The following is a 16,767-nucleotide window of genomic DNA, read 5'->3' as shown; positions in this document are numbered from 1 at the left end:
GACCTGTCCTTCGATTCGGGGAAAAAGAAGGACGTATTTGTCGGACGCATCGGAGGAGTCTTCCGTTTTGGACGTCCTTCGTCGCGGCGCTGTGACGTATGCAGCCGACAAATTCGACCTTCGGAGGACCCGTCCTGCCGTTTTGGACACAGCCCTCCAGAGACGCTGAGTGTCTGTGGGCGGGACAAAGCCCAGAATTTATCCAATGACTCATCTCGTTTCGCTGCATTTTTTTTTGCCTCACTATTGAAGTCTGTGGAAGCTGAGCATCTGCACTGTTAAAGCACTGTGAAGGTGCGGGAATGAGGTAAAGGAAAGCCGCATCGTTACCAGTGATAAGAAGATGATTCTGAACAAAAGTTGAGCGCATTGTAACACATATTTACCATATTTATTTGTGTATAATAATATCTCATGTATAATACGATCTCATGTATAATACGACCCCCTTTTATGAGCTTAAAAAGCATAAAAAATTTAATCCTCAAACTACCTCCAATTTCATAAGACTTCAAGATTTTTCAGCCTTTGCAGTCTTTATACATATCAGTAAAATGATCATTGGACTGTTCATTTTATTTTAACAACAAATATAATCAGCAAACTATGATTTTGAGCATTATATGAATTCTGACATTTTACACATAGTCCACCAGGATGCGCCAACACAAAAGTCAGAGACTTCACATGAGGTTTGGACCACCTTCTGGGGGAAAAGCAGATTACTTCCTACTCGTGAGCGCCACCTCTAGTGGGGAAACTTTTTTTCAGGGATACAAACTTTTTCAGAACACCGGTAGACGGCAGCCATTACAGACGAACATGTTTTTGTTGCTGTTCGAGGAGCGGCTCAGTCACACGCTAATGTCATTAGTTCTTATCATTACTAAGGTGCAGGATTGTTTTCCCCCCCTTTTTATCACATCATGTCGCCTGCTTGGATCTGTTATTATCTCGCTCTGAAGCATGGAGGAGTGTCACAGGTGAGCTCGTTTCAACTGCTTTTTACAATGCGGTCTCATTTCCGGACTCAATAATTTTGCCGATATTTCAGTTAAAATACACAAGTAAAAATATTTTTCCGAGTATAATACTACCCCCAACTTTGTGGATGATTTTATGGATTAAATTTTACGTATTATACTTGAATAAATACGGTAGTCAATGACATACTCACAACAGTATATATTTGATCACTTATTTTTTTTACATTTTAGGGGAAGCTGAGCTTCTCTTGCAAGCAATCGTCTCTGCCGCAGTATAATAGTCATGATGCAGGTTTTCTTCAGCGTACATTTCAAACTGTGATCTAAAGTTAACGTCAGCTGGTTTAAATGCATTTTTTGCCCAGTGTAAAAAAACAGTTACAGACTGAGGCAGACTGTGAGCGCTGTGTGTGTGTGTGTGTGTGTGTGTGTAGTCCTCACAAAAATAGCAAGATGTACTTGTGTCTCTCTCCTTTGTCTCTGTGTTCCTCTTTATGCATGTTGCTGTTTTTGCATCAAAAAATGCTGGGATATTAAAACAGTCATTTTATTTTATGTAAAAAATATTAATCTGATTAATATACAAATATAAACCAAATATTTAGCACTAGATAAAATAAATCATTAATTTTTTTAATTTTTAATTTTTTTAAAGAAATGGCTGAAAAAACAAATCCTGTGTGGCAGCACTTCATACATCTTGTATCAGACAAGGCTCAGCTAATAAATGTTTCTTTTTTGTTTAAAGGCGGCCTGTTATGGGGGTCCTAGCACAAGTTAGGATCCATCTGTGGGCTATAAAAAACAAGTTCATTTGATTTAATTCACAAAATTAATCTCAAAAAATGAAATTTCACCTTTTCAGTTCTGTCTGTTCTTATTTTTGTGATTTCATGCCAGCTGGATGTAATGATCCACACACCTGCATAATCCACATTACAATCCAGTTCTAGACAAACCCCTGTCTGAGTAAAACTTGTGGTAAGACTGACCCCTTGTTCCAGATCCTCAGACTTGTCCATGAGGTCATCCAGCCTCTCTCCTCGGGCCAGGATCCGGTCCACATTCTGAGTCATGATGTCTTTCACTCCATCCACCTGGTCCTTCAAGGCCTGCACCTTGTCCTTCTGCTCTGGTGCTTCCTCCAGTCCTCCCCGCTCCTGCAGTGGAGAACAGATGGTCATAGTGAGTTACTTTATATTACAGGATCAAACTACAGGTGGACTGATGCGAGTTTCTCTATGCATGGTGCCAATCTTTGGAAAACAGAGAAGCCAGGCATCAGATGAATCGACTGGATTTTAAAACTTAAAAAAAGAAAGTTGAGTTTCAGTAAAGCAAAACAAGCTGTACAATACACAGTTTGTTGGCGCTTTTGATTAGAATTCTTTGTACACTTATCTAATAAAAACAACTACTAAAACCACATTGAGCGATGGAGAGTGGAAGCAAAACTTTGCCTTATGATCAGATATAAATGAGCTGTGAAGATATTCTGAACTTAAATATGAGACTTCAACTCATTCCTGTTTGCACTGACCTTTTTGAGAACTTTATGAAAACTAAAGCAACAACCTCTAAATACATTTTTTTGACACAGATACAAATAAGATTATAAATGTTCAGGTTTTTCTGTATTTTCAGACACCCGATGATGGTTTGATGGATAGTTTAATTTATTGCAGAGGGCAGCCCCCACCAGTGACTGAAACTAAAGTCATATAATTTAATTTATTTTATTTAACTAGATTAAAACCTCACTGAGATCGAGATATTTGCAAGGTGGTCCTGGGGACAAGTAAAGAGTAAACCTTATAAAACAGTTACATAATTCACAACTATAAAAAAAGTAAACATCTGAACAATGTAAACAATCATAAAAGGCAGTAGCAACTGTTTAAAAAACATTTAAAACACTGACACTGAATAATGGAATTACAGTTAGGCCCATATCTATATGGACACCAACACAAAGTTTGTTTTTTACCTGCTTAAACAATTTAAGTTATAGTTATATGAGCATAAAGTCCAGACATTCAGCTTTCATTTGAGGGTATCCACATTAAAACTGGATGAAGGGTTTAGGAGTTTCAGCTCCTTAACATGTGCCACCCTGTTTTTAAAGGGACCAAAAGTAATTGGACAATTGAATCCAAGGTTATTTCATGGACAGGTGTGGGCAGTCCCTTCATTATGTCATTCTCAATGAAGCAGATAAAAGGTCTGGAGTTGATTTGAGGTGTGGTGCTTGCATTTGAAAGGTTTTGCTATGAAATAATCATACAGTCAAAGGAGCTCTCCATGCAGGTGAAACAAGCCATCCTTCAATTCAAATTCAATTCAAAAATACTTTATTGATCCCAGAGGGAAATTAGGTGTTGTTGTAACTCATTTAATTAAAAACTTATTGTAGATGCTGATGGCTGTGGGCAGGAAAGATCTTCTGTAGCGGTCTGTATTACAGCGAAGTTGAAGAAGCCTCCGACTGAAGACACTTTGTCTTTCTATGACAGTCTGATGAAGAGGATGGTCAGGGTTGTCCACAATGTTCTTGATTTTATGTAAAATCCTTCTTTGCACCATCATCTCCAGAGATTCCACAGTCGTCTCCAGAACAGAACCAGCCTTCTTTATCAGGTTGTTTAGCCTTTTTAGGTCCCTGGCTGTGATGCTTAAGCTACAAAAACAGAAAAAAACCCGTCGGATAAATTGCTACAATATTAGGAGTGGTAAAATCTACAGTTTGGTCCATCCTGAGAAAGAAAGAAAGACAGAAAGCACTGGTGAACTCATCCATGCAAAAAGACCTGGATGTCCATGAAAGACAACAGTGGTGGATGATGGCAGAATAATCTCCATGGTGAAGAGAAACRCCTTCARAACAGCCAACCAAGTGAACAACACTCTCCAGGAGGTAGAAGTATCAATATCCAAATCTACCATAAAGAGAAGTCTGCATGAAAGTAAATACAGAGGGTTCACTGCACACTGCAAGACACACCGTATAAGCCTCAAGAGTAAAAAGGATAGACTGGACTTTGCTAAAAAAAAAAACATGTAAAAAAGCAGCTTTTCTGGAAGAGCATTCTTTGGACAGATGAAACCAAGATCAACCTCTACCAGAATGATGGAAAGAGAAAGTATGGCGAAGGCGTGGTACAGCTCATGATCCAAAGCACCACATCATCTGTAAAACAGCAGAGCAGTGTGATGGCTTGGACATGGCTCCATGTGACAGAGCTTTAAAAAAAAAAGGAAACATCTGGAGATGTTCAGGAGTTCAAGGCTTCAGGCCTTCGTTGCAAACAAAGAGTTTTCAACTAAGTATAAGAAATGAACATTTTATTTAAAATTAATTTGTCCAATTACTTCGAGCCTCTGAAATGAAGGGGTTGTGTTAAAAACTGCTTTAGTTCCTCACATTTCTATACAATGATTTTGTTCAACCCACTGAATTAAAGCTGAGAGTCTGAACTTTAACTGCATCTGAAAGGTTTTGTTCAGATTTCATTGTGGTAATTCTAGAACAAAACTTAGGAAAATGTCTCTGTCTAAATAGATATGGACGTAGCTGTGCATAGTTTATTATGAAAAGTTGGAAATAATTAAAATAAAAGATTGGGAATTTTGAGTTCAGAATGAGATGGTTCCATGCTGGTGAAGCAGCGACACTGAATGCTTGTTTCTTAGGGGCGGCTGTGGTAGAGTGGTTAGGAGAYTCGTCCTGGAACCGGAAGGTCGCCGGTTCGATCCCCGTCCAGTCGACTCAGTCGTTGTGTCCTTGGGCAAGATACTTCACCCGCCTTGCCTACTGAAGGTGGTCAGAGGGTCCGGCGGCGCCTGTGTATGGCAGACTCGCCTCTGTCGTTGCGCGCCAGGGCAGCTGTGGCTACAATGTAGTTTGCCATCATCAGTGTGTGAATGTGTGTGTGTGCATGGGTGAACGTCTGCAGTGTAAAGCACTTTGAGTGTCCCAGATGGATATAAAGGTGCTATATAAGTACAGTCCATTTACCATTCTCATTTCCTGTCTGAACTCAGGGCACAAGCACAAGAAAAATGTTGTTTGAGTGAAAGGCGTAGCAACTGTTAGCTCTTTGTAAGAGTGAACCCAAGTATGACGGAGTCCAGCCAAGCAGGGTCTTAGATATCAAAGACATCCAGTGACTGTATCTTCGTACCCTCAGAGGAGGCCTTTGGTAACCAGCTCACAGTGATGTGTGAGGCACCTGCAGCCTAGTACAAACCTCAAAACAGTGATAGACATAGTTGAGGCATTCATGAACAAAAGAGTTTACTGATATTCTTGAACACAATAGAAACAGCCGATTTTTGGTAGAAGTGCTCCATGCAGTGTGGTCTGAGTGAGTGAGCATACAGTAACCTGCGTGTCCCATGACCCAGCAACAGCATGTAAACAAATGAGTCTCTAGGAAACCAAGCAGGTTTAACTGCGTCATCTCTTGCCCTCTTCCTCGTGCATTCCTTCCTCTCCCTTCTCCTGCTCTCAGTCACTCTGAAACACTAAAGACACTTGAACAAATTTAAATTCTATACAGCTGCTACTGAAACGGTCATACATACACCTTTATAGGATACAATGACGTTAATCCTACTGAGGTATTATTTAGCTGCTACACAAACCAAGCTCTGTCTTTTACAACCTCCTCATTAACCTGAGTTCACTAAGGCCCACCACATGGCTGTTAGCTATCAAGTATCAATCTCCACAAACAGAGCCATGTTGAGTCACCCTGTAGTCGTCATCCAGTAAAATGTAATGACTCAAAACAAAACCTGACAGATTAGATGCTGTACACTTACTGAACTGATAGAAAAGGACAGAAGGTGATACTGAAGGAATGTTTTAACTGAGTGGATATTAAAACAGGGGTGTCCAAACGTTTTGTCACATCGGCCAAAATCATAAAGTCAGAAGGACTTGAGGGCCAAAATATTTTTCCTTTACCTGCTCAACATTAAACTAATCATTGAATACTTTAAACAAATAAAATAGTCAAATTTATTGCTGGAAATGGGTGCGTAAATTAATCTAGATCCAGAACTTTAAAATTGTTTTGCAGGATTCCCTTATTTTACTGAAAGAAATTTTTGCAATTTTCTAGGTTTCAATTGAGAAAAAAATAATCCAATTTAGTCAATTCTGATCAATAAAATCAGGATTTAGGTCACTCTTTCGTTGAAAATTCTTGCTGTATTCAGATGAATTTAGTAAAAGAATTAAAAGCAGATTGGAGTGCAGCAAAATCAGCTTCTGAGTAGAAGTCACTAAATAGATGTGGAAAAAGCTAAGAGTCTGGTTATTTAAATACAAATAATTGGTATTGTTGCCAATATTTTTATTGGAAGATTTTACTTTGAGATAAATTTGCCCTAATAATAAATAAGTCTCCATCTACATCAAACACCTGTGCCGGGGGGACAAATTTGCAAACAAATTAGTATAATTCTTGGACTAAGTCAGGGACCACACAAAATCAGTTCGGACATCCCAGCTATAGGGAGTCCTGTCTGCCGGCATGAATGGAACGTGAATGATAACTGCTTAAAAATCTCAAACTGTCCACTCTTTATTTAGTCAAATGTTACATTTCCCTAAAAACACAAGAAGCTTTGATGCTTGCACTGAGATTTTTCTGTCCTTTAGGCCAAAATTCTTAGCATAAAATAACACAAAGCTTTAAGTTTTAGTCTTTGCTGTAGATGCTCATGAATTTGAATAGATTTTAACAGCTGTGCAACATCTTACATTACACAGCCATTCACTAAACTCCGCTCAAATAAGCCTCAACAACACAGGTATCTGTATTAAGTTTAATAATGAAGTACAAATACAAAGCTGCTCAAAGTAAAATGGAATAAACACACAAGAAATATTTGTTTGCAAGTTTGACACCCACACACTCACCTTAAAAAGAATTCAAAATCATGTTGAGCTGTGACTTCCTGGAATATTAAGAGCTGATCATTTTTAACTAGACTCTGAACGTACGTATGTGTGTGTGTGTGTGTGTGTGTGTGTGTGTGTGTGTGTGTGTGTGTGTGTATACAAAACTCACCCTAGTTTTCCACTTTGCTTTACTTCAAGTTCAGATCTTCTACCAGAGGCCTGGACAGGCTCTTCAATAAACTCATTGCTGGACTCCAGCAGTGTGTGGGTCAGGTTTCTGTGATCTTCAGTCACTATTTTAACGCTTAGACTAAATGTTTTATCTAGTTTGTTTTCTGCTTTGGTTTTAAAAGAAACACGTTGCAAAACTGTGATATGCTCCATGTTTATGGGGCTCAGCGATTGTTTTTATGGTGTTATGAAGAAATGAAGCACTTGCTTCTTCATTTTTAAGCTTTGATGACCTCTAAATCCTTAAAGGGTGGTCCAAAAAAAACAACCAGTTTTGGAATCAGTATATAGAGCCTTACAAGTTAAAAAAAAGAAGGAAAAACATCTCCTAAATAAGTGTGAACATTTTATGAAAGGCCCTAGCAGCGTTCTGCTCAGTATCTTAGGTGTTTTCAGACCAGGAAAGTCCGTTGGTCCACTTGTTTGGTCTGGATCAAAAGTGGACTTTTTTTTTTTCGTTTGGTGTGGTTTGCATTCAAATTGTGCTTTTTTGCAAACGAACTATAACTTGTAAACAAGGCCATGTGGGTGACGATCATTGCTCCCACTGGACAAAAAAAGGATGGGGGCGGGACTGAGCCACAGACCCAGAAGAAAACAAGGAAGTCCTGCATGCTGTGGTTCTGATGTGCACATTTTTGCTAATATTACAACTGCAATAGCATTTAAAATGTCAGAAGCAGCTAATTTAATGGTGGTTCCATGATGAAATTCTGATTTTGGAGCGGAGTCAGTAAATGTGTCCCACGACCCAAAGGAGACGAGGTGCGCTGCGTGTTCTGACCCACAACATGCTGCCAGCAGAGCTGCTAATAGGAGACGATGAAACAGGTATGATTTCAGTATATTTAGCTCAGCAACGGTGGCCCGTGAAGTCCAAAAAAAGGTGCATGTTTAATGCAGTTAGTTCGGTTAGTTTAAAGCGGAGCAAATTATCAGGTCTGAATACGAGTTTAGTTTGTAGGACTGCACTCCCCTGGACAGAGACCTCTGAGGTTGTTTCTGGGATCTGTTGAAGCCACTCTTCCAGTTTGGGGGTCTCAGCACAGAGTTCTGTTTCTTTCAACTCTTGGTATTTCTCCATCTTCTCACTCCCCTCCTTCCTGATGTTACAGCTGATTAGGATTGCTTCATCCATCACCACTGCCTTCTACTGTAGTTTGTTGACCACCACAACGTCTGGTTGGTTAACCACTGGTAGTATTCATTGATAACAGTCACTTCCTCATCGGTGCTACATGATGTGCAGGCACTTCTCTTTCTGACATGTTGGCTTTTCTTGTTCCTCCTTCTTAGCAAGTTTCTGCCGTCTGAGGCGTTCATTTAGGGGGTTATCATAGTTTTCCTCTGGTGTAATCCAGGATCTTAGTCGTTTCATCCTGTAGTGCACGTGTCAAACTCAAGGCCCGCGGGCCAGATGGTCACTCCCGTGTCCCCCCCAAAATTTTTTTTAATTAAAGTATTTTTTTTTACTTAACATGAAAATTGTTTCTTATATCAATAGCAAACTTTCAATTGATGATTAAATGCAACAAAAATAAATTTAAAATGTGAAAGATAATTGTTCTGCCCCTGAGCTATTGGCTTTAAGAGCAATTTCAATTCAAAAATTTATTCATTTCAATAAAAAATAACTATTAAAAAACAAGAAAATACACAAATCAAAAATCAAAATAAAAAGAAAAATCTTATGTCTGCCCCTTTTATTCCCAGAATATATTCAAACGAAACATAATTTACAAAACAATACTAAAATAAAAAACAACATGGAAACATCAAACAACAACATACAAACAATTCAACCATAAACTAAATCTGACATAATGCAGCTACTCACTAGAAACTCATCAGTGAGTAAAACTTTATTAGTTTTACTTTTAATAATATTTCTGTATTTATTACAGATTTACTCAGTCATACACTTAGTTCTTATCAGTGTTTAAAAGAGGACATGTTAAAACATTGTTTAGTCAAAGTCAAACATAAAACGTTAAAGTTTACAACTGGCCCTTCGAGGGCCACCATAACGCCCAGTTAAAATGAGTTTGCCCCCACTGCTGTACTGGTTTTGACTCACTTGTCCTCTGCTTCCCTTCTTTAGGCTAACAACGCAGAGGTTCTCAAACTGGGGTCAAGCATGTTGGGGGTCCTAAAAAATGTCTCCAAAAATTGTTCATTTGTTTTTTATTTAAATAAATGCATGTGGTGAGTTACACACTAGTAAAACAAACACACTGAACCAAACCAAAACTAATATTCCCATGACATTTAGGGGTTAAAATGACAGTAAACTATGGTCAAAACAGCATGGGGTTTATAAAACAGTTGAGAACCCCTGGGCTGAATGTTTTTAGCTAAAGTTGAGCTCAGTTTCATATCTTTGTGAAGTTAAACATCTACATCTCAGTCAGTGGAGTTTAGCAAATATTAAATATGAGAAACTTGTGTTTTATCATTTAAAATTTAAATATAAAGTAGATTGGATGAAAACTTTTGTCACTATTTTGTGGCTTAACACTTTATTTTCTGGTGTTCTTGAGCTGAACTGTTATTAAACATCTACAAGTTGACACAACACTTTAGGTGACTTTTACAAACATTTTTCGACAATTTTCACTTCCGTGTTCGCTGGTTTCACCTGAGCCTCCACCTGCCTCATCATGTCTGGCAGGAAAATGGTGTCGGTGAAGAACCGAGCCAAACAAAACAAAAACAAAAGCAGACTTACCGGCTTGTAGTCCATCTTGTTACAAACTAAATCCTCCGCCCGGAAAACAAGACAGAAAAACTTTTACAGGCTACCGGTGTTGACTTAAAACCCTTTAAAACTGCTTTAAAACGTAAAAGTTTGACGCTTCACCGAAGAAACCACCGAGGAAGAAACTCTCCTCTTCCTCGATTCAACTTCCTGGTTGGTTTCAGGTTTTTTTTTTTCTTTCGCCTTCAAATTAAATTCCTCTCCGAGTGTCAAGTGAATAACACCGCATACTGTTTCCTCAGGCAGACTTTTAAAATCAACTTTTCAAAACAGGAAGTTACATTGTTGCTAAGAAAATTAAAACATTGTAATAAGCCGGCTTCAGGTTTTACTTGTGAATTGGAAGTTTAGAAAAGTTTTTAAAATTATTTTCTATTAATTATGCTATTTTAAGCATGTTGGGTTGTTTTAAATATACCTTTCATGAAAGACTTAAAATTGCACAGTGAGCATGCTTTTATTTTGAAGGGATTTCACTTTACTTCCCTATTGTTTTGCATCTGTTGTCATCTTCAGTGGTTTAATACTCAGGCTGTGAACCTGCGTTCATGTTTATGTTTCACGGAGCAACCGTGAAATCATGTCCAGGAACTGACTTGTATTTTTAACTAAAACAAATGTTAAGAAATGTTAAAAGGGGCCTGAAATCCAGAGCTACATCAACTTTCTGTAAAGCCAGTTTGGGACTTTCCTTTGAACTAAATTGACAAAATGCCATTATTTGCATGTGTGAATTGCATATACATATAAAGAAAGCCAAAATCAAAAGACATGTGAAAACTATTGCCTCAGTAGAATCACCATGGTAAACACAAAGCTGTGTCTGTCACTCCCTGATCAGATACAATGGAAGTTAATGGGAGTTTGGGGTCTCCATTCTGGAGGGATTGAGCAAACTGTTGAGATGAAATAAGTTCCCTCTCTGTTTGCCACTCTCCCAACAAGCTTGAACTGGTAAAGAACCCAGACAATGGTTATATGAAGTCTCTCTCATATCTCACCAGCTGGAGTTTGTGACTCCTTCAAAGTGCTCACGTGTCTCAGTGGGCTCTCATGATCCTCCTCCTCGCAGTCACTCATTTTGTGAGGATGCCTGCTCTTCATAGATTTGCACACATCTCATACCCCTTCATTTCTTGATAAAAGGATTTTACAGAACTCCTGGAGGTGTTTAGAGCTCAGGAAACCCTTTGGTATCCATCCTGTTTTATCAGAGTGACAGACATTTACCATGGTGACTAATGAGGCAAGTTTTTCAATTTATTTTCATCTGTCTTTACAATTTTTTTTAAAATTTACACATCAAGGCTGTGGCAGAGTGGTTAGGGGGACTTCATCTCAGTTGTTGCATCCTTGGGCAAGGAAACCCACCCCCATGGTGGTCAGAGGGCCCAGTGGCACCAGTGCACACAAGCTGTGTGAAGCTGACACCCCACCCACGTCAAAAAATCCATCAAATAGTCAGAATCGTTAGTGCTCCGTTTGTGCAGTTTTGTGCCGTTGAAAGTGTCGTTTGTGCAGTTTTGGTTTCCGAGATATGAAATATTATATTTTTTGGTCATCTAGAGTTCACCATCACCCCATATCGCTCCAAAAACAAACCAAAGTGGGCTAGTTCGTTAGTGCTCCGTTTGTGCAGTAAAAACTGTCGTTTGTGCAGCTTTTGTTTTCGAGATATTAGCAGTTATAATTTCGGCCGATGACGTCACCACTTCGGAGCTTGCTGGGGGGACGATGATGTCATCGCGTTAAAGTAAAAACTTGTAATATCTCAAAAACTGTAACAGCACAAACGCTCATTTCTACTGCACTAAGCTGCACAAACGAAGCACAAAAAAAGTATACTGTTTTGGTTAATTTCGGAGGTTGCTGGGGGGATGATGACGTCATAAAGAACTACAGACATAATGTTTAATATCTCAAAAACTATAACAGCACAAACGCTCATTTTAACTGCACAAACCTGCACAAACGAAGCACTAACCAATCCGCTTACTTGCTTGGATTTTTTGTGTGGGTGGGGTGTCAGCTTCACACAGCTGTGCACGCAGCCTCACCTCTGTCAGTCTTCCCAGAGCAGCTGTGGCTACAATGTAGCCTAACACCACCAGTGTGAATGACTGTAATGAAGCACTTTGGAGCCTGTAGGGACTTGATAAAGCACTTTAAGTTCAGGCCATTTCTAATTTAATCTGTTCTGAGTAGAACAAGGATCAGGTTAAAGGGGTGAACATTTATGATTCACTTATAGGGCTAGTGAAGGTTACACTACATCTGGTATTCTGTAAAATTAATAAATAAATAAATTTCACTTTAGAATTCATTTTTTTCTTTGGATGAAAGAGATTTATTTATTTATTATGATTTTTACCATGATAGATTTATTACAGTATTAAAAGCATAAAACATTAAAGGTAAAGGCTTTTTACAGACACAATAAACAATCTTACTTTTGGAGCAAGCTCAATTTAAGACAGAGGTTTATAGTAACTAAGTACATTTATTTCATTGCAGTACTTAATATTTTTGAGAATTTGTAATTTTATTAATTATTTTTTTAGCTACTTTTACTTTTGTTACATTTTAAAGTGAAAAATGATACTTTTACTTCTTTACTTTAAAATGTAAGTTACTCATTATAAAATTAAATAATGTTTGAACTCATGAAAGATGTTACTTTGTTTTAGATGCACTCTAAAAATATGAAGTGTTGTATTTACGAAACAGTCATGTCAATTGGCTTTACTAAGCCTAGTTGTGTAAATTGAGCAAATAATTTTCACATACTGTACATTATGATACATATATTGCTGAATTTACTCAACCAGTAGTTGAGTAGTGGAGCCAGTTTGGTTCAGTAATTCAACATTTCTTAGTGTGTAAAATTACTTTTACTTTCCCAATTTTTGTGAACAGTTTTATGACTTTTACTTGAGTAGTTTTTTTCTCATCAGTGAAATTTATTTTTACACGTCATTTTCTGTTCATGTAATTTTACTTAGTTATGTTTTTCAAATACTTGATGTCTCTTGTAGGAGTCACTTCAAGTGAGAAAACAAGAATATCTGCCTCTAAAATAGGCCTCAGACAGGCTTTCGAGGACAGAAACTCTGTTCCACTCAGAACTATTTTAGAGGCAGAAATTCTTGTTTTCTCACTTGAGGTGAACCCTACACTCTCAAGCTGAAATTGTGTAAATTGAAGTCAACCACATTTCTGTACAGAATAAAAAATAGAGGTGTCATATACAGTGGTTTGCAAAAGTATTCATACCCCTTGAACTTTTCCATATTTTGTCACATTACAACCACAAACATAAATATATTTCACTGGAATTTAATGTGAAAGACCAACACAAAGTGGTATACAATTGTGAAGTGGAAGCAAAATTTTACATGAATCAAAACATTTTTTACAAATAAAAAACTGAAAAGTACGATGTGCAAAATTATTCAGCCCCCCTGAGTCAATACTTTGTGGAGCCACCTTTTGCTGCAATTACAGCTGCAAGTCTTTTAGGGTATGTCTCCACCAGCTTTGCACATCTAGTGACTGCAATTCTTGCCCATTCCTCCTTGCAAAACAGCTCAAGCTCAGTCAGATTGGATGGAGAGCGTTTGTGAACAGCAGTTTTGAGATCTTGCCACAAATTCTCAATTGGGTTTAGGTCTGGACTTTGACTGGGCCATTCTAACACATGAATATTCTTTTTTTTAAACCACTCCATTGTAGCTTTGGCTTTATGTTTAGGCTCGTTGTCCGGCTGGAAGGTGAACCTCCGCCCCAGTCTCAAATCTTTTGCTGACTCCAGCAGGTTTTCTTCCAAGATTGCCCTGTATTTGGCTCCATCCATCTTCCCATCAACTTTGACCAACTTCCCGGTCCCTGCTGAAGAGAAGCACCCCCAGAGCATGATGCTGCCACCACCATATTTGACAGTGGGGATGGTGTTTTCAGAGTGATGTGCAGTGTTCTTTCTCCGCCACACATAGCGTTTTGCATTGTGGCCAAAAAGTTCAATTTTGGTCTCGTCTGACCAAAGCACCTTCTTCCACATGTTTGCTGTGTCCTCAACATGGCTTCTGGCAAACTGCAAACGGGACTTCTTATGGTTTTCTTTTAACAATGGCTTTCTCCTTGCCACTCTTCCATAAAGACCACATTTGTGTAGTGCACGACTAATTGTTGTCCTGTGGACAGTTTCCCCCACCTGAGCTGTGGCTCTCTACATTTCATCCAGAGTCACCATGGGCCTCTTGGCTGCCTCTCTGATCAGTGATCTCCTTGTTCGGCCTGTAAGTTTAGGTGGACGGCCTTGTCTTGGCAGGTTTACTGTGGTGCCATACTCTTTCCATTTCCGGATGATGGATTGAACAGTGCTCCGTGAGATGTTCAAAGCTTGGGAAATCTTTTTATAACCTAAGCCTGCTTTAAACTTCTCCAAAACCATATTCCTACCCTGTCTGGTGTGTTCTTTGGACTTCATGATGCTGTTTGCTCCCRAATATTCTCTTAACCAACATCTGAGGCCGTCACGGAGCAGCTGTATTTGTACTGAGATTAGATTACACACAGGTGGACCCTTTTGAGTCATTAGCAGTCATCAGGCAACTTCTGAATGCAATTGGTTGCACTCAGGGAAAAGGGGGCTGAATACTTTTGCACGTCGCACTTTTCAGTTTTTATTTGTAAAAAATGTTTTGATTCATGTAAAATTTTGCTTCCACTTCACAATTGTATACCACTTTGTGTTGGTCTTTCACATTAAATTCCAGTGAAATATATTTATGTTTGTGGTTGTAATGTGACAAAATATGGAAAAGTTCAAGGGGTATGAATACTTTTGCAAACCACTGTATTTCTATTGTATTCTTCTAGCCAACATAGAGCGTTACAACAGTCTGAGGAAAAAAAAAAATAGAATCACCTTCTCAAAGTCTTTGATGGGGAGATAGGATGTCCCCAGGCCAACAAGTTAGTTGGAAGGAAAAAAAACAACAGATTTCACAACTGTATTTATATTTGTGTAATATAGGAGCTGTATCAAAAATGACACCCAGATCCTGACAGCAGAGTGGCTGTGTAAAGGCAAAGGGTCAACTATATGTTTAACAAAGCCGATGACTGCAGTCTTTTCTTCCCATTTTAGAATCAAGAAATTTAGTTTCAACCAAACTTTAATGCCATTTATTTCCAGTAGAGTGACTAACTTAATGGGCAGATAAAACTGGATCTATCGGCAAAGCAGGGACCGGAAGGTTAGATTTTTAACTTATTTTAATGGACCCCAAAGGCAGCATGTAAAGATTAAAAGTAGACCCAAGATTGACCTTTGAGGATTATTCTTAAAAACATTTCTATAAAAATCGACATTAAATAAGCTCCCTTTAGGAATTGTGACTTAAATCTTTTTGGCCAAGGGTTCTAAAAAATAAAACTTTTTAAAAATTATTTATTTTATTATTCCTTGAAATAATGTTTTGGGGGTGAGAGGTGTTTGGTTTCACATACCAATCATGAAACTGAGAAGAGGATCAACTATTCCTGTAACATTTACACAATAATGACATTGAAGTACTTTTATCAGATGACCGGTAGTGTTGTTTACAGCACAGCAGCTCCTCCTTGTTTCTTGCTGAACTGATGTCACACCCAGCCAGCAGCAGGCGTCTCGACAAACCAGTTTTACTTCTTTCCAATAAGATGACGATGAGGTGTTGATCATTACCTCAGCAGCTGCTGCACGCTGCTCTGATGTGACAAAGTAATTCAAACTGTCACACGTATGCTGAAAACATTCAGCTCGATCTTTTAATTAACTTTGTGGTAAATAAGTTATGCACCACATTTATGAAAAACGTTTATTTTGACAATATACATCTTTGTGTGGTGTTTGAGCAGTTAAAAGTATCTACACAGTAAATATTCACGGGAGGTACAAAAGTAAAAGCAACACATGTTACGCTGATATAGAGATTAAAAGCACATTTCTCTGGACAAATACATCAGAAATGCACAATAAAGACATAAAAAGCAAAGATAGACAAACAAACAAACAAAAATCACATTAACTCATTGTTTTTTTTTTTATCTTCGGCCTTGCCTGATGATGATATCTGACATATCGTCAACCTTCACCAGCTCCAAATTCTGGAACACAAAACAAAACAAAAATTATATTCAAACAAACATTTCTAAAATATTTCAAAGCACAGGTTGAAGAAAAGAGCTCAGAGTTGTCCTCATTTGTCTTCTGAAATGTAATTTCAGTTATTGCATTCACACATTAATGACAGAAGGCTTCAAGTTATGCAGATTTTTTTTATTTTATTATTGTACTGATGGCAGGATTCATAAACTAAGTTGTTGCTGCTCTTTAGCTTTGCTACTGCACTGGCTACTTTCTGATGAAACTAACCAGATACAAATCACAGATCTTATCAAAATTTGTTTATTTCTCAACCAGATCTGAATTCTCCTGAGTTATGAAAGACTGCAGAAACTAAAAGTTCAATCATTTAGTATTTTAACCAATAATCTATCAATTACTATAGTATTTAGAAAGACAATGTACCACACATGTGATTCCAAAACTTTGGTGATTATAATTTATTTCAATATGAGACTGTACTTCATACAGTAAAATAATGCAATTGTTGTTTTGTAAATACAGTAGGCCTTCTAACCTGAGACTAATCTGCAGAGCAAGTCTCTGAATATTTTTAAAAAAAGGGAACACCATTTCTAAAATTGTGACTACTGAAATTATGATTTTTTTAGATCGATCGATCGATCGATCGATCTATCTATCTATCTATCTATCTATCTATCTATCTATCTATCTATCTATCTATCTATCTATCTATCTATCTATCTATCTA

General features: G+C 37.9%; 2 protein-coding genes across 5 annotated transcripts in view; both read right to left on the bottom strand.

The window, feature by feature from the left end:
- The window catches only part of vamp8 (vesicle-associated membrane protein 8 (endobrevin)), a 13,681-nt gene extending 3,606 nt beyond the window's left edge, over nucleotides 1-10,075 (bottom strand). The window contains exons 1-2 of the mRNA XM_014028312.1: nucleotides 9,857-10,075; nucleotides 1,979-2,146 (exon numbers count right to left, since the gene is read on the bottom strand). Coding sequence (XP_013883766.1) covers nucleotides 1,979-2,146; nucleotides 9,857-9,871 — 183 coding nt within the window. The 5' untranslated portion in view covers nucleotides 9,872-10,075. The remainder of the gene's footprint in view (nucleotides 1-1,978; nucleotides 2,147-9,856) is intronic.
- A 5,658-nt stretch (nucleotides 10,076-15,733) lies between these two features.
- ncaph (non-SMC condensin I complex, subunit H) overlaps nucleotides 15,734-16,767 on the bottom strand; it is a 27,102-nt gene continuing 26,068 nt past the window's right edge. For all 4 annotated transcript variants that reach the window (XM_014028317.1, XM_014028316.1, XM_014028314.1 and 1 more), the window contains exon 18: nucleotides 15,734-16,036. In XM_014028317.1, the coding sequence (XP_013883771.1) occupies nucleotides 15,974-16,036 (63 nt within the window). In that variant the 3' untranslated portion in view covers nucleotides 15,734-15,973. The remainder of the gene's footprint in view (nucleotides 16,037-16,767) is intronic.

Source organism: Austrofundulus limnaeus, unplaced genomic scaffold (genome assembly GCF_001266775.1).
Source record: "Austrofundulus limnaeus strain Quisiro unplaced genomic scaffold, Austrofundulus_limnaeus-1.0 Scaffold744, whole genome shotgun sequence".
NCBI lineage: Eukaryota > Metazoa > Chordata > Actinopteri > Cyprinodontiformes > Rivulidae > Austrofundulus > Austrofundulus limnaeus.
This window is presented reverse-complemented; position numbering and strand designations above follow the sequence as displayed.